This window comes from Henckelia pumila, chromosome 2 (genome assembly GCF_033568475.1).
Source record: "Henckelia pumila isolate YLH828 chromosome 2, ASM3356847v2, whole genome shotgun sequence".
In the NCBI taxonomy this organism is placed as follows: domain Eukaryota; kingdom Viridiplantae; phylum Streptophyta; class Magnoliopsida; order Lamiales; family Gesneriaceae; genus Henckelia; species Henckelia pumila.
This window is the reverse complement of record NC_133121.1, coordinates 97241360-97262872: the sequence shown is the minus strand read 5'-3', so window position 1 is coordinate 97262872 and position 21513 is coordinate 97241360. Positions and strand designations below refer to the sequence as shown.

General features: G+C 35.3%; 3 protein-coding genes across 4 annotated transcripts; all 3 read right to left on the bottom strand.

Moving 5' to 3' along the window:
* Positions 1–1456: 1456 nt before the first annotated feature.
* On the bottom strand, positions 1457–9315 carry LOC140880983 (uncharacterized). The gene is made up of 18 exons (XM_073285911.1): positions 8995–9315; positions 8526–8645; positions 8283–8405; positions 8082–8144; positions 6919–7026; positions 6311–6388; positions 5186–5278; positions 4935–5021; positions 3897–3998; positions 3628–3747; positions 3471–3533; positions 3190–3335; positions 2951–3032; positions 2808–2866; positions 2677–2722; positions 2009–2100; positions 1843–1912; positions 1457–1763 (listed from the first exon to the last, which is right to left on the bottom strand). Exons 1-18 carry the CDS (start codon positions 9241–9243, stop codon positions 1692–1694), a joined length of 1773 nt encoding a protein of 590 aa, XP_073142012.1. The 5' UTR covers positions 9244–9315; the 3' UTR covers positions 1457–1691.
* Positions 9316–10371: 1056 nt separating this feature from the next.
* On the bottom strand, positions 10372–11643 carry LOC140877981 (uncharacterized). Its single transcript, XM_073281584.1, has one exon. It carries the CDS (start codon positions 11641–11643, stop codon positions 10372–10374), a length of 1272 nt encoding a protein of 423 aa, XP_073137685.1.
* A 1457-nt stretch (positions 11644–13100) lies between these two features.
* LOC140881679 (wings apart-like protein 2) lies at positions 13101–20334 on the bottom strand. Of its 2 annotated transcripts, XM_073287176.1 has the most exons (13): positions 20116–20334; positions 19087–20032; positions 18513–18612; positions 18032–18371; positions 17176–17288; positions 16783–16905; positions 16568–16661; positions 15760–16394; positions 15234–15511; positions 14601–14748; positions 14037–14134; positions 13846–13927; positions 13101–13515 (listed from the first exon to the last, which is right to left on the bottom strand). In XM_073287176.1, exons 2-13 carry the CDS (start codon positions 20028–20030, stop codon positions 13432–13434), a joined length of 3039 nt encoding a protein of 1012 aa, XP_073143277.1. In that variant the 5' UTR covers positions 20031–20032; positions 20116–20334; the 3' UTR covers positions 13101–13431. The 2 variants fall into 2 exon arrangements, with proteins under 2 accessions (XP_073143277.1, XP_073143276.1); XM_073287175.1 differs by having other exon boundaries at positions 19087–20334.
* Between the last annotated feature and the right edge of the window lie 1179 nt (positions 20335–21513).

Sequence of the window (21513 nt, the reverse complement as noted above, 5' to 3'; positions counted from 1 at the left end):
TTGTGCCTGAATTCTTTAACTTGTATATATTTGAGCATATCAAATTTTGTAAATGTACTATAGGCTCAGTTTGGTTTGAATGATAGTATAAATAATATATAGATAAGTAATGTAATGTAATAAAAAATAAATAAAAAATGATAGTAAATATAGTAATTGATTTGATTGATATATTATAGTTTATTTGATTTGATTGGTTGAATTTTATATAAAAATACAAAATTACCATTTTGTCTTTTTTAATAATAAATAAAATATGAATATATTATTAATAAGGGGTAATATAGTAATTTAAATTCGATAATTTGATTGATGTAAGATAAATAATTAATGATTTGATTGATGTAAAATAAATACTTAATAGAAGGATAAATAATATGACGAAAAAAACGTAGGATTATATGTGTATGATGTGTGTTACCCCTATCCTTACAAAATAAAAAACATATATATATATAATATATATCTATGATATACTAACAAATGAGTGTGACCAACACACAAACACCCAAATGAGATTAATAATTAATATAGAGAGAGACATATTCACTATTTCAAATATTTTGTAGGGTAAAAAGTATCTACTTTGTTGAGGTGAAATCCGTGCAATTTAAACCATTGGATTATATAATATCTAATCGCAAGTAAATTTTCGGGAACCCGTATAATATTATATATATATATAAATATATATATATATGTATATATTATTTTTAAAAAATGTAAACATCCCACATGGATAGCATTATAAGTGGGGAAATTAGTCGGATCGCAGGAAAAAAATTTGTGTCGAGTAAAATATGGATTCGGGCTTAAAGTAAATGGATAGAGCATCGACCTTAAAACTTTTCCGGAAATGTGCAGAGCCATGTGAAATGATAGCCACTTCGAAGATGTCTGGCCCTGTGATGAATCGCATCATATGTTATATTTTAATGGACATCTCGAAATATCATTATATATATCCAACACAAATTGACGCACAATTACTTGTCAATTGTCATGTCTCGAAAACGCATGAACCTCATTTGCCATGTAGGGTGTAGGTACCACACTAGGGTCGGCAGCAAAATCACCAATATAATGATGATCATTCGTGAAATAAAGATACATTAAAGCATTTAGGACGACGTATATACATTCAGAGGAGAACAAGACCAAATTATCTTGGATTATCTTAGATATTTTTTTTAAAAAAAAAACATGAATTTCTTAAACATCTTTAAGAAAAGCCATGAATTTAATGCCCAAAAACTTCAGCTTGATCTTTCTTCTCAAGTCGCATAGCTCCACCTCGATATCCAAGCAGACGAAGTTCTTCATGAACTCTTGGAGCTAATTTATGTGAAGTTTTAACATGTTTGGTCATGAAAAGAATGGCCAAGCACTGAAAGTCAAGGCAGAAAAGATGGGAGTTTCTTGATAATTCAAATCTTTGAATTATGAATTGACTTAGCTTTGATCATAATATGAAGCAAAGTAACGTATGGTAAATTTCCTGAAGTTATGTTTGGATTTAAACATTCCTGCAGACGAAAAATCATCGTCAAAACTCAGAAATATAGAACAGAAAATAAAAGACCCAACACATAGTGCAAAAGGTGGATATCATTGTTACACTGCGATAATGCACTAATACAAACATACGGTTCGTAAGCCATACAAAAAAAGGTACGTTTAAAAAACCCCACTTAGAACTTGAAGTCTTTCTTCTTTGATTTGTTCTCCTTCTCCTGCATCTTTCGTTTACGCTTCTTCTCATTCTGTCAATTTTACCAAGTTAGAAAATAAATTGATATGGCCATAAGAGGATAAGATTCGGTTGCAAGATTAAGTGTGTACCTCAGCAACCATGTCACTGAAATCCTCCCGTTGAGTTCGCAGCTTCTCTTCTTCTCTCGCCTCCTCGTATCTGAGGATAAGTGGCATAACAATAAGCCACATCTTATATGAAACAATCGATAATGTGATTCAATGAATCAAGGAGAGCGAATGCTGTTGAACTTACTTGGCTGGCAAAACATTGTCCATGAGTTCCAACTCTTCAGGTGCCAATGTGACATCAACTTTATCTGCTTTCTGACCTCTAAGCAAATCAACCTGACCAGAGTGAACAGTATAATAGATGTCAAAGTCTCGAGATTTACATATCAAAATTCATCGATAGCAATTTTTACTAACAACATATTATATTTGTAGAGATCCTTCACTTCCCAATATATATTGTCCCGATTGAACTTTAATTAAAAAATGAAACATGGGAACCACGGGTTTGTCCTTCTGCACATCATAATATGCAGTTACAAACTTACAGAAAACAAGTCTTCCAAGCTAATCAGCTGCGGGATTAAAAATTTATTTTGTAGAGTAAGGAAGTTTTCACAAGATGTGTAGATTCTACAAAGCACAGGATGTGTAATCAAATTAAATTTGTTGAAAAAATTATATTATATTAATGTATCAGACAACCAAACACTTAATAAAAAAGACTCTAGCCTTTCATCCTTTCACTCAGGATAACATGGAAGCACTAACCAGATTAAATCACGAGGGATATCAGCAGCAATTGTGGAAAAGAGAAACTAGCATAATTACCCAATGTGATCGATACCAATTTAGAGTTAAGCTCTCACAGAGGTAGAGAGGGAAAAATAATCTAAATTATATATTGCTTACCCTTTTAGCACCGGTTTTGTCCTGTGTGCCAGTGTTAATCACATACCTGACAGCAAATGTAATTTAAAATTCCGAAGTGAAAATATATTATCCAGAAAACTTAAAGATGCAAAGAGAAGCAGATTGCATACGTATGGCTTGTTCCAAGTAAAGTTCCTGGTGCTATCTTCTCTTCTTTTTCTTCAAGGACCTTCACCAAGCATGAAATGAAAATTATTCCTCCAGAAAAATTTAAAAAAAAAGGCTCGTTAACAGTGCAGAACGGTGCTCCTACTTGATAGAGAGGCCTCTCAGGTTCTTTCCTCTGTTGCTTACGAAGGTCAATGACATCAGGAGTTTCCACACCAGTAGGAGTACTAAAACCCACAAGCAAGAAACAAAACTAAGAAACTTATACCATTAAAAAGGGAACACGAGATTTCCTAACATCAACCATGAAACTATCATCAGCTATTCAAAAATATTCATATCCGAGGGAAAACATGGAACAAAGGGCAAAAGCAAAGATCTCACCTTGAAAGGCTGTCAACAGATTGAATGCCACCTTCCAGTTCCTCTTCCTCCATCTGTTCTTCCTCTTCCTCCTCCTCCTCCTCTTCTTCTTCTTCCTCCTCCTCCTCCAAATCCCCCCAATGTTTGGTCTTATCTACGGGTTCCTCCTGAAATACAATCGGTGAGAGTGAGATAGAATGAGAGGAGACAGATGACATGCAAGGGAGGAAAAGGGGAGGGAAGGAGAGTAATAAAGATTTAAACTAAGCATGGAATAATGTTAATATATTTTCATATTTTACCTCATAATTGGGCATATCTTGTTGCAAAACACCAAAAACATCTCCATATAGAGGCCGCCCGTACTAATTTAGAAAAGAGGACAATGTGAGGAAAAAAATTACTTAAAAATTAGTACAGATTGCATCAAAACACGAAGGGAAGAAGGCTCAACCATACTTCATCAACAGGAGGTTTACCCCAGTCTCCATGACCGTAACCAAATTTAGCTCCAGCTGGAATAGGAGCATTGAGGCCCGGAATTTTTAGCTGAGGGTAAGAAGGTGGAGGACCATATCTCTGCCATGGAAAAAGAAACAGTCCGTTGGAATTCAGTTCAGCCCGTTCCAAGGAAATTGAGCAAGACGCCAAGAATACCAAACAGAAAAGTAAAGAGAAGAGAAGAAACTGAAACTGAAACTGTAAAAGAAAGTGACGAATTGTCCAACCTGCATATTAATAAGCCAAGGAGGAGGGGCACCTTCAGGAATGCCGAGAGCCTCTTTTAAATCTTGAGACAATGTCCCTGGCTTCATTTCTCTAAGTTTCACCTGTGTACAATCCAAATGAAGTCAATAACCAACACTTCACAGTAGAAGAAAAATCAAAAGTTTTGAAACTGTCAGGTAATCTCAAATAAAAATGAATGTAACAAAATCATCAATTTGGAGCTCCCATATCCTGTAAACACCTCTTAGGGCATGCTTGGTTACAATTTATTATAATATATATCAATAAACTATTATATAATTGTTTTATTATTATATAATGAATAATAATTATTTAAAATTAATTATCAATATTTTGATTTATTTATTTATTATTATTTATGAAAGTATTGATAAAAATATTATTATTGTTATTTATTATAAAAATATTATTATAATTATTTATAATTATTATTATAAAAATATTAATATAGTTATTTCTTATTATTATTATAATAAAATAATAGTATTAATCATATATTTTTTAGATTAGTTAAACTAAACAATAAAACTTTTACAATAATTAATACATCAACAATATTTATTATTTTAATAATAATAAAGCGTTTAAATAGCTATTATTTTGTATTTGGAGTTAAAAAATGATTAAAAATGATTAGATTATTAAAAATAATTTCATTCCATTCTTTTTCATTTTTTGTAGAACCAATCATTGGAATGAAATATAACTATCATTTCATTCTCATTTCATTCCAAATTCATTGTTTCCATTCCTACCTTATTCCTTTTCAATGTACCAATCATGCCCTTAAAGTCAAAATGCAAAAACCACTAAACAAAAATTAAACAGCAATATTGATCTGCAACCACAATCAACAAAATCATGAATAAATCATTGGTTCATGATTACAAATTAATTTATGCATTACGCAAGTAAGAATTACATCTTTGAAAATCAGTAACAGCTGCAATTGTATAGCATTAAAGAACGGCCAGTGTCTCATATATATAATATGACACGTGCACTGAGTTGCATACCTCAAATTCCTTTCCCTCGTAATACAAATCACCATGCGATGTCAACTTAGGTTTAGTCTGATGCTTGAAGAAGGCATCATGCAAGACCTACACAAGTTGAAATAGAAAGCATGTGCAAAAATCTTCAATAGGAAATTATTACAGAAGATCTTATACAGAAAGAACCCTACACAAATTATTATAAACTCAAAATTACTACGACAAGAGACTTTGTTCGGTAAAACAATTTCAAAATTGGGACTTCAAAATACCTGATAATCAATGTCCATTTTTCCCATTTTAGGCTGCATCCGTTCACGCTGTTTCTGTTTCAATTTCTTACTATCCTCCTTCTCAATGTACGCCTGGCACGTAAAACAAAAATGCATCAATAAGTACAGATAAAATGTTGATTATAAATTAGTAAATAAAAAACGTAACAATAAGAACAAGATGCAAGGTATCCTTTCCCAAACATCAAGAGAAGAAAAACAGATGGGGAAAACCCTTAAATCGAAAGAACATAATGCGGCAACTAGTACCCCAGGATCAATCACTATATAGACCCATTCTCCCAATATTTTTAATGCCAATGGCCAGAATGTGTGCCACATAGAAGTATCTTCTGGGGTTTTACGTCTTACAACAATACATAATGCCAACAGGCAACAACTGGTAATGATTATTGATTTCCATCATCAGCCTGAAAGAGCAGAAAAATTGCATGCTATCCGCTGACCAGAAAATTATTTAAAGATGGCACTTGTAGTTTTAAAGTGCCTAGGGCATTTGTTCCTCATACTAACTAATTAAATATTTGAACTTCGCAAGTGTGAGATGGCAATAGATTAAGCGCGAAACCATGGGGATGGCAGCTTAAGCATCCAAGTAAACTATCTGTAATTGACACGATCAACACAAAACTGGCCAAAAGAAACATGAAAAAATGCAAAAAGGGAAGGTCAAACTCCAAATGCACAAAGATTACATCAAACTGACTTCTAACAGTTTCACCACCAAATGTTTTTCTACAGCAAAATGCAAGGAAAAACGACACCAAGACCAAACCTCTTTAATTGCAATGCTTAACCTAATTGCTATGCTAGTAAAGGAACAAAACTACCCAAAATCCCTCTCACATTCTAAAACTTCTCTTTTGTTCCTTTAAAATAAGATAAGGAGATAAAATCAATTTTTTTTACTTGCAATGGACCCACTTCATGTTTTAGGCTGCAATTGCATTACTTTACGGTGTCATTGTGATGCTACTCAGTAAATCCATGGCCAAGGTCATTCCCAAATCCCAAGCAATAATATATAATATAATGACCAAAACCACTAATTAAAATGCATGAACTTGCATTGAAGTTAATATGACTACAAAGAGGAAGTCTCACTTGTCTTATTTTCTCAATTCCTGTGGCAGCAATAAAGTCAGGAAGCTGAAAGGGGAGTTTTTCTATACCTCGTTTTCCCTGCAAAACAAAAATAAAAAGATGAGTTAGAACTCATACATCATAAAAATTGTACATGCAAATCAAATGGGTTTAACAACCTCTATGAAAGCCAGTACAGAAATTATAGTAGTTTAAGCTATCAAAAACCCATGCAAATTCCTTGGCATTGTGCTATCAAGAGTTACAGGTTCGGCTCCCAGAAAAAGTACTTAGTGAGGCATTTTTTAAAAAATATATGACAGCTTTATAAATGATCTACACCCCATCCCACACTACCAAACAGATTAAAGGGAAATTCATGCAAGATTCCCCTTTCCAAACACCTACATGTTGAGGCTCCACAATTGCCAGTGCTGCTGTCCTGCAAGAAGCATATATATGTATAAGACAAACATCATTGACTTTGCCATCTATCACACTCCTCCCCAAACCCATCATTTAATCAAAACCACTTTTTTCCCTTTCAGATGAGTGTTTTAGACATTAAAAATTGTAGTGACACAAACATATATTATGACACACTGTGCATATCAGCCGCAATAATTCACCTGCAAAAATTTCCTTTTCTGGCACCAGTGTCGTGGTACTGCAACAGTATTGCGATATGATTTCAGATACACTAGCAGCTTGGGATCTGATGAAGTGGCATCCCACACCTAGGGAGACAAAACAACAAGTGTCAAACAAGTGCCGAAAAAATCATCTCAGTCAATCAATGGCATACCACTATTGAATCATGGTCAAGGGAAAACAATGACTCCTTCACTTAACATCACTAATGCCAACTACAGAAAACATCGCTTCACTATGAAGCAGGTGAAATTCCCTTATACTAAAGAAAATGGAAGAAGAATTACTGTGCCACAATGCGCTTAGCAAATGTTAATTGTAAGCCTTTTAACATTGGGTAAAAAGTGAGATCTCTCCACCTTGACAGCGTAACATATGCACAAAATATCATATCAAAGAAATAAATTCAAGAGTATTTAAAATCTAACAAGCCTAGAATAGGTACTCTTATATCATCAGTTTGAAAACTTTGCAATTTTTTTTTATTATTCCCCAAACCCCCAGTTCCAGCTCTCCAAATATAAAATCAAATATCATAACCTCATCATCAATCATTTTACTAAAAATATAGTTTTATAAATCTCTACCCTTCTCGTAATAATCATAATATTTAATTCAAACAAATCCCTACAGGTGGCCATATAAAGATAACCAAACAGGTTGGAGCATATGCAAACTATGTCAGACACGTCAACAGAGCAAACTTCCAAGTCTACTTAAACAATATTTCCTGATGCAGACTTGTAGCATCCACAATTTCTATTCAAGTTATCTGATATGAAAATAATGTTATACTTCCTAATAACTTTGGTAGCATGATACATTTCACAAATTGGGCATTCCTCATAAAACGTTAGCAAGATCCTGAACTCATTTGCTGGCTAAGAGCAGTTGAATAACAAATATGCAAATGAAGCTCGGAATCCACTTCAAAAGTAATATGCTTAATAGCTGATTCAAAGGTAACACAAGGTTTCTACGGAAATAGCAATTAAAGTACTGACAAGATTAATCAGAAAAGACTTGGTTCAAACACCAAAGAAATTACTGAATCTTGAAAATCACCAACAGTCACAAATTAAAGATGTGGTCCACAAAACAAATAACAACAAAGCCGGCATAAGATATTAATGAACCATACCTCGACTACATCAGGCCTAGAGGACAATTGTTTCAGTTCAGCGATCTTCATTCGACGTTGTAGCTACAAGACAACAAAATCAGTTTAGGGACAGAAATGTCACTGAAAATTTTGATAAATGCAAGAAAATCTGTCCAACCATGCTTCTTAAGTTCAAACATGATATTGTCAACTGTATAATTGTTGCTGTCAAAGAGTTACCTTTTTCTTCTTATTAGAGATCCCTTTCTCCTTTAGTTGTGTATCTTCTTCCTCTTCTGAATCAGAGTCATCCTTCTTCTTCAAAGCTGCATCAGGTGCAGAATCATCTTTTTTTAAATTTTCCTACAAAATAGAAAATTACAGTACAGCAGAAGAGAGAAAAAGAAGATCCAAGGAGAAAAGGAATCAAAAACTAAAGCAAAATTGGCATATCAAGCGAACAATATATATGAACATTCTTACCTCAGAAACAGCACTCTCCTTGAAGTTGAATTTCTCGAAAACCTTTCTAAATTCCTCACTCAACTCACCATCTAATCCTGCTATCTCCGGCACATATTCAACCTCTACTAGCGGTAAAAACTGTCAATTAAAGAAAATAAAAAGAAAACAAAGATAATTCACATGATTGCCAGAGAAAAAATGATAAAGAATCCAACAGCATTTGCACAACGTAAGCATGACTGAATAAGATATCAATATCAACTACAATCAAAAGATTAATTAGATCGGATCTTTCGCATGGATACTTAAATGAACAGAGCATCAACCACGAGAGACTACTCTGAAGTCAAGACAACACGATAACATGCCAGCTCAAATCCATCATAAGCACTAAATTGAGTGGAGCAGTAAATAAACTAAATTGGTGCATCCGGAACTCACATTCACAGTAACTGAAGTCTAGAAAATTAGGGTTACGAGCAACAACCTTCAGAGGATCGGAGTTCTCTTTGGAGTCTTCAGGAGCATTTCCATTGGCGTCCTCTGCGTCGGTTCCGCTTTCGTCTCCTCCCGCGGCACTCTGTGAAGCTTTGCTGTTCTTCTTCTGCTTCCTCCGCCTCCGGCGTCGGTCGCTCTCTCGCGATTTCTTAGCGGCGTTGCTAGGGTTACCAGATTTAGAATCTCCATTCTGGTAAGCTACTGCCTCTACAATACCGTTAGCTACTTCCGCGGGCATCTTCTCGGCTCTCTCAAGTTGTTCCCCAGGTCTGAGAGATTGAACTGCGAGCGAGGGGGGAAGGAAATTGGAATTTAGCAGAAACCGGGCTGATTAATGATTTGGGCTTGATATAAATAATCTTAAATTCGGGCTTTTCATTCACTTCATTTAGGTGTTTTGATTTGGGCTTAAATTGGAAGCCCATAGGACTCAGTTGGGTCACCTTCTTTCCTCCGTCAGAGTCATGGTTAAAACGACTATTTTTCAGCATGTACCCAATGAATTTATTATGTGAATGGTGTTGTGCAAGTTGCAACATTAGTGCAACCAAGCCAACATGAAGAACATTTTTTTTAATTTAGGAGGAAAATTAACACACATATATATAGTGTATATGCCACTCTACCAATATTTTATAGGGACGATGTGCTACTAAAGTAGTGTTAGAGAAATTTTTTAAAGAAATAACTGAGAAATACTTGCTAGAAACATTTACGAACAATGTCTACCAATCCTGTTCATGACAAAAAAATTGAACATGTTCCAAATGTCTTATCTATCTATGAGAAAGAAAACTTATTTTTTTTCTCGTGGTATCGTAATTGGACAGCTGCCTATGTAGGCGAAATTCTCGTGTATCAACCAATTAAAAGTAATAACATCGATTTTGCATTTGTATGACCAAACTTCCACCACATCCATGCATGCTCATATAATTAAATAATAATTAATGCGTGTAGCTACAGTTAAGTTTCCACTCTTCAAAGTTCTATTATTATTACTCAAATGTACATTTCCATTATAAGCTGAACCCAAATTGATTGAATATCATTTGAGAATAACATATTTTTTTTGTATTAATTGATTAAATTAATGCTAAAAGTCTGCATTAACAAGTCCTTGTTTGTATGAATGTATTTGAAAATTAGGTGAACAAAGGGAACGGAAACAAAACTATGACACGTGATTTTATTTCAGAACATAGGAAAGCAAGCTGAAAACAGTTTCATGTCCAAACCCAAACTATAAGATAAAACCATGGAAAATAAACTGAATTGGTCCAAAACTACACATGAAAAATCCTATAATATTACTGTCAAATGATGGAAGAAACTTAAATTTTTTCAGAAAATTTATACGTTTTCGTTACATATTCTGTACTGCCAACGAAGATGAATTGCACAACACACAAGAACTGGACATCATGTGTTGTATGATACTTCCTTCTTCAACCTTAAACCCTTTGCTCTGCTTATTCCAAAGATGAACTGCGAAGCTTTGGCCATAAATCTGCCTCAGTTTTCCTAGCAACCATCTCGAGTGAACCGCGTTTCTAGGCCCGCGAAACAGGCCACCGATCCTACTCCAATCCACCGGATAAAACGCCATGGGAGGCAAAACTGTGACGTTGTATTCGATGCTCCCACGCAGCCTCGAGACCACCCGCGAAACTAAATAAGGTCCATTGTGACCCCATTTGTTCCCATTGAATGTGAGCGCGAATTCTTCGATGAATTCGTAGAGAAGATGATGGCCTTTGTCGAATATCATCACGGCATTGTTCAGTCTGCTCCATTGGCCTGTTTCAAGATCCAAAGTCTGTGCTCCGATTGCATTTTTCAACTCCCTGAAACTCTTCAAAACTATGATGTCTGTGTCCAAATAAATCCCGCCAAATCTGTACAATAATCCCAGTCTCAGCAAATTCGAGAGGTTTTGGCCTAGAGAAACTCCTCCGGTCCTAACACCTCCTCCTCCTCGGACTAGCCTGTTGTACCAGGACTCTGCAGCAGTGTTGTTGAACAAAAAGTCGAAATCTGGAGAAATTGCTGTTACTTTTAGCCCCCTGTCTAAAAAGGGCTTCAACATGAGCGTCCCTTTTCTTGAATCCATGGAATTCGACACGACGATTAAGCAGCCACTTGGATGTGCTTTGAATACACTCTGAATGGCTAACAACTCCCTATCTCCAAATGACTCGATTGAAGAGATCCAAGTCATGAAAAACTGAAACTCGCAGTGGGAACTAGTGTTAAAGAACTGCATCACTCTATCTTCAAACCGCATTCCATTAACATTGGAACTTAGAACTTTCAGCACACGCCTGTGTCTTTTTCTTCTTCTTGGATGATACAAAATGGCATTTTTATGCATAAACGGCGAATGGGTTCGCAGTTTTCCATCTGAAGACGACAGTTTTGTTGACAATGAGAAGAATCTTCTAGAGTTTCCGGTGGCATTTCCCGGCAGAAAAGTCTCCGGCTCGGATGGATGATTGAGCATGAAGGGGACATGTGTGGAGAATATAACGCCACTATTATAAGCTAAAAGGCTAAGCAAGAACAGAGATATCAAAGCATAGAAAGATATCTTAGTTCTCTGCCAATTAAGAAGGAGACGGGCCAAGAAAATATTCATCTTCTCCACTGGAGAATGATAGATACAGGGAATGCAAGATAAAGTTAAAGATTAACACGAATTTTTATTGCGAAAAAGGGCTAAAATGGTGGCTTCTTCTTGAGTATAGAATTATATATTATTCAGAAACGAAGCAGTGCTCATCTTTTTTGTTTGGCTTCCACTTATTTGCTGCAAAAAAAGGGGGATTGCATGAGTGTTAACTGGCATCAGTTATATTAATGTAAAACATAAATTCTTAGATCAATTTTTTAAGATAGTATTGTTATCGTAGCTTGAACTCTACTAGATAATGAAAATAATGTGAAACCACGCAAGTTTGATCGGTGATGAATGTTTATGCTTGATTGTGTTCTTAAATTTTACCAATATATAACTTTCATTTATAGAGGCAAATATCAATTTCAGAAGTACAAGAAAAGAATGAAACCCTCTCCTTCACCGATTAATTAGCATTATCGAAAAATTAACTTTTTTTTTTTATTGGCATAGAATTCTTATGCAAATTGGATATTTCTTTGGTAAAATTATATAAGAATTACATTGATCCGTAATTTAATCAATTTGTTAGGAATCCTCAAGATTTTTTATACCTGCAACTTGCAACTGTCAAGTCATAATGTAAATAAATAAATAAATCCATGCAAATAATTATGATGGTTGTGTAAAGAATTCGATTATTTGAGTGATCGAATAGTCTGTAGCATCTCTATTTTCTAGACCAACCATGCATCACGACCTTGAATTGTGGCTTTGAATAGTTGAAAAAGTAGGCATCCATGTGACATTATCCAACTTCCATTAATACACGCATATATTTATAATTCTAAATAAATAAATTGTAGCACGAATCTCATTGACTAATTATTTTTTTTAGTAATCAATATCATAAAATCGTCATCTCAGAATGTTACACTTCACAGAAAGACTTAGAAACATGAGACATTTGACCAAAATCGATATAATCTATGCACGCTTCAACCGAAAAATCAATAAAAACTCATACATGAGCAGTGTGATTAACCGAACGTTTAGAAGAGGCACTGGAGCTTCCATAGTCAATCTCCTTGACTAATTATAGAACAATACGATTAATTATAGTCAAAATTTTGTTAATGAAAAGCCGAAAAATGATTTCTAGAAATTCTCTCAAACACAACCTAAATTAATAGAAACATTAATAAATTCACTCTATATTATTGTAGTCCTTACTATTTTTCTCTATTTTATTCTCATTGATTATTTTTAACAACGATGACTATTATTATTAAAAGTTAAAACTACTAAGAATAGTAAATCAGAAGTAAAAAAATTCAGCATGTGACCGTTTGTGTCTTCGTGATCTAGGAGACTAACGCTTCATATTGTTCACTATTAAATTAATACTTTTTTTTTCAAAATCCATGTAGAAATTAAATTAAAACTAAAAAAACCAAAAAAAAATTATAACACTCGCTTGTAAATGTCTACATATTTCAGCATTCATAACTATCACAATCACAAAGAAATGCATAACTATTACAAACAGCTTTAGACAGAAATGGTTAACATTTTGCCAATTGTTCGTATACAATCATATCAGTCTCCATCAACATGTAAAATAGCTAACTGCCGGATCAAGAAAATATATAAAATTACCACAAGAGAGCCCAAAAAAATATACAAAACAGAACCAACAAAGAACTATGATACTCCCTGTGGTAAGATTCGTAACCCGCTGCAACAGCGGAACCAAGAGAGGGAATTCTATGGTGACGCTGTTCATAGTCTTGGCAAATTTGAGAGCTCTCAATGAATCCTGCACGATTCAATAACTTCTAGCACAGCAGTGTGTGTTTCCGGTGATATCATGTTCAAAGATAGATGAAATTCCTGGGCAAAGTTAAAAGATTCAGATTCAAATTGTTATCCATCAATTCAAAATATAATTCGCTTCAGTATCTCGATAACAGGTAGAACAACCTATGTTGTTTCCCAGCCATGGACACGGATACCGCAAACAACTTAAAACAACACGGCAAAGAACAACAGCTATACATACACACACACACGTGAAGATAATACATACAGACATTTAAAGTTGAAATTCAAACCAAGAAAATCAATTATGTCCGGTGAAATGAGTATACTTGCGGGGAAAAAATATATATTGGTGCATGCACAATGCTTTACCCAAGGCGAGCTACATAAGAAATGCCTTACCACAAATCTCTCTAACACTGGAACAAGTATTGCCAGGTTCTGCTTGGGGAGACATTTAGCAATGGAGTTCCGTGTGCCCTTACTGGAAGTCAAGATTAAATCAATGATGAGAAACCGGCCCATTACACATTCACACACAAACAGCTATACACATATTATACGTAACATAAGGGCTGTGACCGCAACCTAACCTTTCTTTTGAAAGGAATGCAAGAAGAAGAGCAGCATAAGCTTCTACAATCATCTTTTCAGCTTCCCTTTCTCCCTGTAATATGGAATCTTCATCCTCCTGTATCAAACAAACTTATTTATTATTCAGTTTCTAAAATCATTAGAGTACATTAAAACAACTCCATTGGCATCTCCCTAAAAGTCAGACTAGCTAAGGAGAGTAGTTATAAGGTTATATTTGTTGCAAGGATGATCAGAAGCAACATGGTGTTCGTGCAATTAGAAATCAGGGAGTTGTCAACCTAATTTAACCAAAAATTTAATCGACATCAACATGTATTCAGATTCATGAACTTAATACAGGCATATTTTCTCTTGAGAAAGACACCACACCTAGCTCGCACATAAGTTATCTGTTAAGTTCAATAAGTACTAACAAAGTTGTGAGATTTCAACTTTCAGTTTTCTTGAAATCTCTTTCCTCAGAGCAAACAACAATATAGCAAACAATTCCACAACGCAAATTTATGATCCATAATATCCCATTAGGTATTAAGAAAGCATAACAAAAATGGTTTCCGCACCAAGGACAAACATTTTCCCTCTCCAGCAGCTTCACCATCCCCTTGATTAGCCAAAAAAATTGAGCACAGGAGCGAGATCAAATCCCTTCTATCCTCTCCATTGCCTTCCAGGTGGGGTAATGAAACACTGGACGCTGCAAGCCGAGCTCTGAAACCAAATAGAGTAGTTTAATTATTTCCGAAGTGTACAACTGTACACAAACAAAATTTACAGGGTAACAGCCAAAATAGTACTGCCACTTGATAAAGGTCAACGCTGAGAACTGACTGGTGACAAAACTATTTTCAGATTTTGTTTCATAGATCTGCTAGATGTGAGGAAAAAATCTTCAATGGAGAAATTCGCATTACGCTTTCTAATCATCTCTAACGATTTAAAGATAGAGGAACCTCAACACTGTTGGTTACCAATCTACCCTTTTGAACAATAATTAGACAGAGGAAAATTTGCCCTGTTTCCATGTACACCTGACATATTCTTGCCCTTGTAAATACAACTGTGGACACTACCAACTGCTGTATAATCAGGTTTCAAGAAACTTTTCAGCAGATACTGAGACTTAATTATGTGCTCTCTGTGTGCTTAATATCTGAAAATAATCTGTTCTATGAGCAAAAACAGAAATAATTTACCTATTGCAGCTATCCTTCTCTACCAAATTCACAAGCAAACCTAAAATAGCCACAAGAAAGTCCAACTGTTGATCAGATAAACTTGGGTCACTCAGGAGATCAATTTTCGGAATTGATCTAGGTGACAAACTGCTCCCTCTCAGATCATCACTCTGTGGCGAAAATAACGTGAATGATGAGAAATGATCAGCAATCAGCGAAGATAATATTTCCAGTCCCCCGGAGTTCGCAATTTGTTGACAACCCTCGGGGTTATCATTGGTCAAATTCATTAGAACCTGGAAAAGTCAACAATACCATTTAACCTCAATAGTTTCCCCAAAGATGATGCAAACACGGAACAAAAAAATCCAGAAGGATAATATAATGGTGATCAATAACAACAGAACAATTTATAGATGTTCCTGTCATTTCATGCGAAATTGTCATTGTAAGCTATATAAGAAGCCATGGAAGTGACCTTGACAAGAGATGAGGTCAAGGGATTTCACAAACGTCGCATATTGAAACTTAGCTGGTAAATTACCTTGACAGCAGTGAGAAGACAATCTGCTAGAAGGATGGACTGCTCTTCGTAAACCATTGAAGAACAAGAGGCCTCCTGATTATGACGATTTTCAGTGTTGCTAGACTCTTGCTGGCTCAACACCAATAAAGAGCGACTCCCATCTTTAAATGGTCTCATGGTTGGCCTACTTTCTTGTGAGTGAGGTTTGATTAACCTTCCGGATAGCAAATCCCACTTTGAGGGTTCAAAGTCATCATCATCAAATGCAAAAGGATCTTGGCTGTCATCCATAGCTCCAATATTGGTACCCTTGAGTTGGGTCTTTCCACTGCCAAATTCAATTTCTGAATCAAAACATCTCACGCTAGGAACAGTGTTTGAATTTCCGCATGATCCACTGCATGACCCTGCTTTTGAAGATTCTACTCTCATCTTGAGCATTAGAGGATCAGATGAAACTTGACTAGGTTCCAGACAAGACTTAAAAGATTCTGGCTGACCAGAAATCAGGAATTGATTGGGTTGTGATGCATTGAAACTTTTCTGTGAAACAGTCAATTCCATGCCACAACCAGATTGACTGCTCCCATTAGAAGTATCGGACAACTTTTTATCATAAGAACTGCCAGGGAAACTTCTGAATAAGGAAATGCCTGGGGAACAAAGCACCATTGCCAGATATCAGAAACAAAATCAAGCCTTGAGCTTTGACAAAAACAAGAACAGACCAAGGTAGTCAACAAACTAAAGTCGGTGAGAATTAAAAACTACAAGGTAGATAAGATACAAATCACAGGTCAGCTATATACAAAAAATACATAAATACCTGAGAGAATCTTAATGAAACTCAGAATGAGCTTTGTGAAAGAATTTGGAGCCTGTTGACCATCATATTTTCCTTTCATCCCAAGCAAGTGGCACTAAATGTAAAAATATATCCCAAGATGGAAAATTGCTGATTAGTAATTTAACATAACAAGGTAATAAACAGTTCGAGTAAAATATAAAGGCATGCGGAGTGTGTGACACAAAATGTAGAACCTGATTATCCTTGCTAAGGAATGTAGCATTTTCCATGATTTTTAGACATTTCAAAAGCAATACTAAACTTTCTGGCCCCGTAGTATCCTTTGAATCAGGTACATGAGTTTGCTCCAGCCATTCCTGCAATTAATGAGCATTAAGTAACATATCCCAAAAATATCTCTGAAAACTACAAATATATCAAATTGCTAATAAGAATCTAAAATATACACAGAGACTAGCCAGAAATGGCAAGTGACAGTTCATGGTAAAAATTAATATAGGTGGTAAATAATTTTCACGCTATCAAGGAGACATCTTTTCAGCTGTCAAGACTGAGCAGCATGTATCAGTCAGCGTGTGTTGTCCACCATATATTAAACCAAAAAAAAACACCATACAGGCTCATACCTCCATAACAAAATGACTTTTCCTTGCCTCTTCAAACACAGCATCAAGTCCTCCATATTCTCTCAATTTTTCCTTGAAGTTGCCACCAGTTTTTCTTACTGCACCAGAGCTGTCTAACAATTTGAAAAAGCACAGAGAAATTGTATGAGACTAAAGTACAAAAACCAAAATTTCAGGGTGGGTGGAAATAACACCAATGAGAACTATACATTTTCTCAGGAATCAAGAACGTGCATCAATTGTATAACAAGCAAATAAGAAGAAAAACTACAAAGAAACCAGGTGCGGTTTGAGAAAATATTATGCAACCAAAATTAAAAAGCAATGTACGAGATAATCTGCAACTAAAAGATAAAAGAAAACCGAGCGAGACTGTTGCAATATGCACTATTCTCGCTAATTAAGGTTTTTCACAGTGAAATCAGAACCCTTTGTTTGGCATCAGGTAAGTAAATTAGAGAACAGAAGGTTGGGATGAAAAACTAGCCGACAACATCAGAAAAAATGTTATCGGAGGTCAAGAATAAAAGGCGAAAACTCCAAGTATATGTGGGCTTAGGATGAAGATGTATGTAAAGAACAAATAAAATATTTTCCAAATACACTGATTAACGGATGTCTGAGAGATTGTTCGGAAGGAGAGATGTACATTCCTCATGATCTGAATATATAATAAAAAAGGCAATTAAAACTCTAACGAGGTTATTTGTGGCATAATCAAGCTAATCCAATTAAAATTGAAAGTTGAAACTGTTGATAGCCATTGTTCATCCTATAGACAAAATAAAACCTTGAAAGTAGATAAATAAAAATCTAGCATCACTTATATAAAATTGCAGCAGCAAGTGATTCAAACCTTCAATGGAGATAGCAGATAAGCAAGCTTTCTCCATTGTAAGTAAACTAATCCACTTGGGATTCAACTCGGGCTTTTCTTTTACATTATCACAATCATCTCTTGGCTTTATTTCCTTGCAATTGATAAGCAGCTCATGAACTTTGAGTGATATTGCAGCAACACTGGAATCCGTTCCCTTGGCTGAATTTTGTAAGAAACCAGAATTCTTGCACATGCCTAAAAGCTTGCTACCAATGCTCGGTGCATTTTCTTTACCAGCATTAGATGAAAGTGGTTTCAACAATCTTAATAGAAAGCGGATGCAATTTGGTGAATCCAGTAGATTATCATCTTGACCCTGACATAGCATGCATTTTACTTTAAATTTGAAAAGTATCAATTTTAGAGGTTACAAGGAAAGTAATGTTTACATGGTAACTAATTAAAATGCGACAAACAAAGTAAGTCCAGGCTATGACATAAAATCGAAATTACTCACATCACTACTCAGAATGTAAAATAATGCAGCAGCAGCAAGGTTGCTGGGAGGGTCGTCAAAGCTGAGTCCCAATACAGCATCCATGATTGTTTTGGCCATTCTAAGAAAGATGACAAAAGTAACAGGTTGGTCAGCGAGCCAGGAAAAAATCCCCAAAATGAGCAAATTACCAGAACTCTCACTACACACACACACACACACACACACACACTATAAATGCAGCAAAAAGATTCAAAGAAATACTGAAATAGCATATGATATCGCTTCCTATTGCAATGAAAGACAAGTTTCGTGATTTGGTTCTACATTTCTTTCAGTTACTTGAACTTTTCCCAATATCATAGAGGCCCACAGGTTTAGACTTGCATCATGAGTACTGCAGTTAGAAAAACCAGTGATACGAAAAATCCATAAACTTTCCTTTTCTATTTTTCATAAACTTTCCTTTTCTACACGTTCTTTTCCTTTGACACACACGTACCATATGAATAAATGAGACAAAAAGTTTAAAATATATAGCAATTGAATATGCATGTCAATATACTGATGGTTTTTCCAAATCGCAGGAAAATACCCATGAACCCTTAAAAGCCTCCGTTGTTGTGATGTTCCACAGACGGATAACAATGACAGAAGACTTGCCCTCCTAACTGTCACCTGCTGTACCTTCTTCAATCCATCCAATGCAAAATTCACCTCATCCATGTGTTCCATCATTTCCCCGAACTCCTGAGTCTCCATCAATGTACTGGTGAGACATACATCGCCTGATACCAACTCCTTGATTTTCATCTTGTTCTTGTTCTTTTTCTTCTGCAAGCACACATTTTCCTTCTTCCTCTTCTTGTCCGGTTTCCCAGAAACCTCTTCAAATTTCCAGGGATCACTGTCACCTTTGCCCTTTCTTGGCAGTGAAATCCCCAATTCACTCAATTCCTGAGAGGAATTTAACCCATATGAATCATAATCAATGTTCTTGAACTTCTCCGATTCCCAAAACTCACCGTCTGAAAACTCAAAAACCTTATTCTCCCCACCCTTTCTCTGGGGTATCTCCAGCAATGAATCAACACCATATGGATCCGAATCGACTTTCTTGACCTTCTTGGATTTCAGGAAACCCCCATCTGAAAACCCCAAAATCCCATCTTCGGCCCCATACCCAGAGCTCGGAATTGCAAATTCTCTCGAATCCTGAGACGAACTTGAACCGTATGTCTCCAAATCAACGTCAAACATCTTCACTTTCTTGGGTTTCCACAGCCCCCCATCAAAATCCCCAGTATCCCCGTCCTTTACTGAGGGCAAAATCGTCAATTTCCTATCCTGGGACGAATTGAAACCGTAGGGATCTGACCAGTTGCAGCGAGCGGAGTCTTGGGACGACAAAGTGAAATTGTAAACATCTTGGGAGAATTCTTGATTAGGAGAATCGGCAACGACGTCTGATAGGCTATTGTCCCCGGAATAGCTCCTTGTCAAGTCTCTACCCCGGCGACCGTACTTTCTAACGATCATACCTATACTTATTGAAACCAATAGTAACAATTCAACGACTGCATATAGAATCAACAAGATAGCACGTGGTTTTACTGGGCAAAACCTGGTAGAAAATTAGGGATTCTCCTCTCGTTCAGATTTGGGCTTCCTCTTGGTTTTGCATCAAACTCCGGTCAAAAGATTTGAAATTACAACCGGGGTTGTTTGATAAGTCCGAAGCAGAAGAAGGATTCGAACAATGCAAGCGTCGAATTTGATTTTAAAAGATTTAACGATCACTGGAAAACCCAATTGAGATCCTAGCCGTGCCTGTAATCTTACTCGAATGTGATTGGTTCTTGTCCGTTGATTCATCCACCCATCTTTTTCAAATACAAACTGTTATTATTTATTTATTTATTATTATATTATTATTATTATTATTATTATTTTATTATTATTTAATAGTTACTCTTTTTTTATATATATTTATACTAGCAGTAGGGACACACGCATTGCATGTGTAAGTTGTAACGAACAAACGTCATTTTTTTTCTCAAAAATGGAAAATGTTGGAAAGTGAAAAAGTTAAAATGACATAAAAGTTAGCATAGTGGATTTTGAGATAGTCAAAGACTCAAAATTATGGTAGGAATTCTGTAAGAGAAAGTACTTGAAAAAGAATGTGGGTGTAAAGTGTATTTTTTGGCATTTGAAAAATAAACCAAAATATCAACACACAGTTTCTATAAGGTACACAAACTTAATTAATAGTAATAAAAGATAAAAGATATATATAATAATATAATATAATATATATATAAGATTTATTTTAAATGTCCGCTTTTCTTTTTGGTCTCAACAAAGATGCTCCCATGATCCAATCTATCCATAACCCCGGCCCGAATGCTTCCTCAAATTATTGTCTTTAACGAGGTTTACGTATGAGCAAAATCACATGAAAATCATTTGAAACATTTATTCTAACTTTTTTGTTGTATTGATGCCGATAATTAATTGTTATAAGGATTTAAACTATTTTTCTAATTACATAATCATGATTATAAATTTGTCACATCAATAAAAACTTCACGCGTAACGATATTATACTAAATGTTGTAGATGACATTTTTCTGAATGAGAACTCGTCGACAATCAATAACGAATCCATAAATTTTGTTTAAGGGGCACGATCAAGGCAGAGCCATGTGTTGTTCCGCTTAGGCAGAGGTGAGCCAGTTCTTTTTCGTATTTTTTATGCATATTTTGTACAATTTATCAATATACCGATGATTTTATTTTAAAAATAAAAAAATACATCTTTCATTGGGCATAATTCATATGAAATTGTTGAAATATGTCCAACATCGATTTGATAGAGTTTTTTGAAGTTCAATACATGACCTTGGACAACTCTACTCTCTTGAGTTAGTTTTTTATGTTGAGTTAGGTCCAACACATACAACCGGCCTGAGCTTTGATATCGCGTTAAGAAATGGAATTGGACCTAAGTACCTAACTC

Coding starts and splice junctions, on each gene's coding strand:
- LOC140880983 (XM_073285911.1), bottom strand. CDS start 9,243: ATGCCCGCGGAAGTAGCTAACGGTATTGTAGAGGCAGTAGCTTACCAG. Junction 8,406..8,525: donor AGGAGAGTGCTGTTTCTGAG/GTAAGAATGTTC, acceptor TCTATTTTGTAG/GAAAATTTAAAAAAAGATGA. Junction 2,101..2,676: donor ACAAAACCGGTGCTAAAAGG/GTAAGCAATATA, acceptor CACTCTGGTCAG/GTTGATTTGCTTAGAGGTCA.
- LOC140877981 (XM_073281584.1), bottom strand. CDS start 11,643: ATGAATATTTTCTTGGCCCGTCTCCTTCTTAATTGGCAGAGAACTAAG.
- LOC140881679 (XM_073287175.1), bottom strand. CDS start 20,030: ATGATCGTTAGAAAGTACGGTCGCCGGGGTAGAGACTTGACAAGGAGC. Junction 16,395..16,567: donor TTTCATTAAGATTCTCTCAG/GTATTTATGTAT, acceptor TTTGTTCCCCAG/GCATTTCCTTATTCAGAAGT. Junction 13,928..14,036: donor GCATTCCTTTCAAAAGAAAG/GTTAGGTTGCGG, acceptor CTTGACTTCCAG/TAAGGGCACACGGAACTCCA.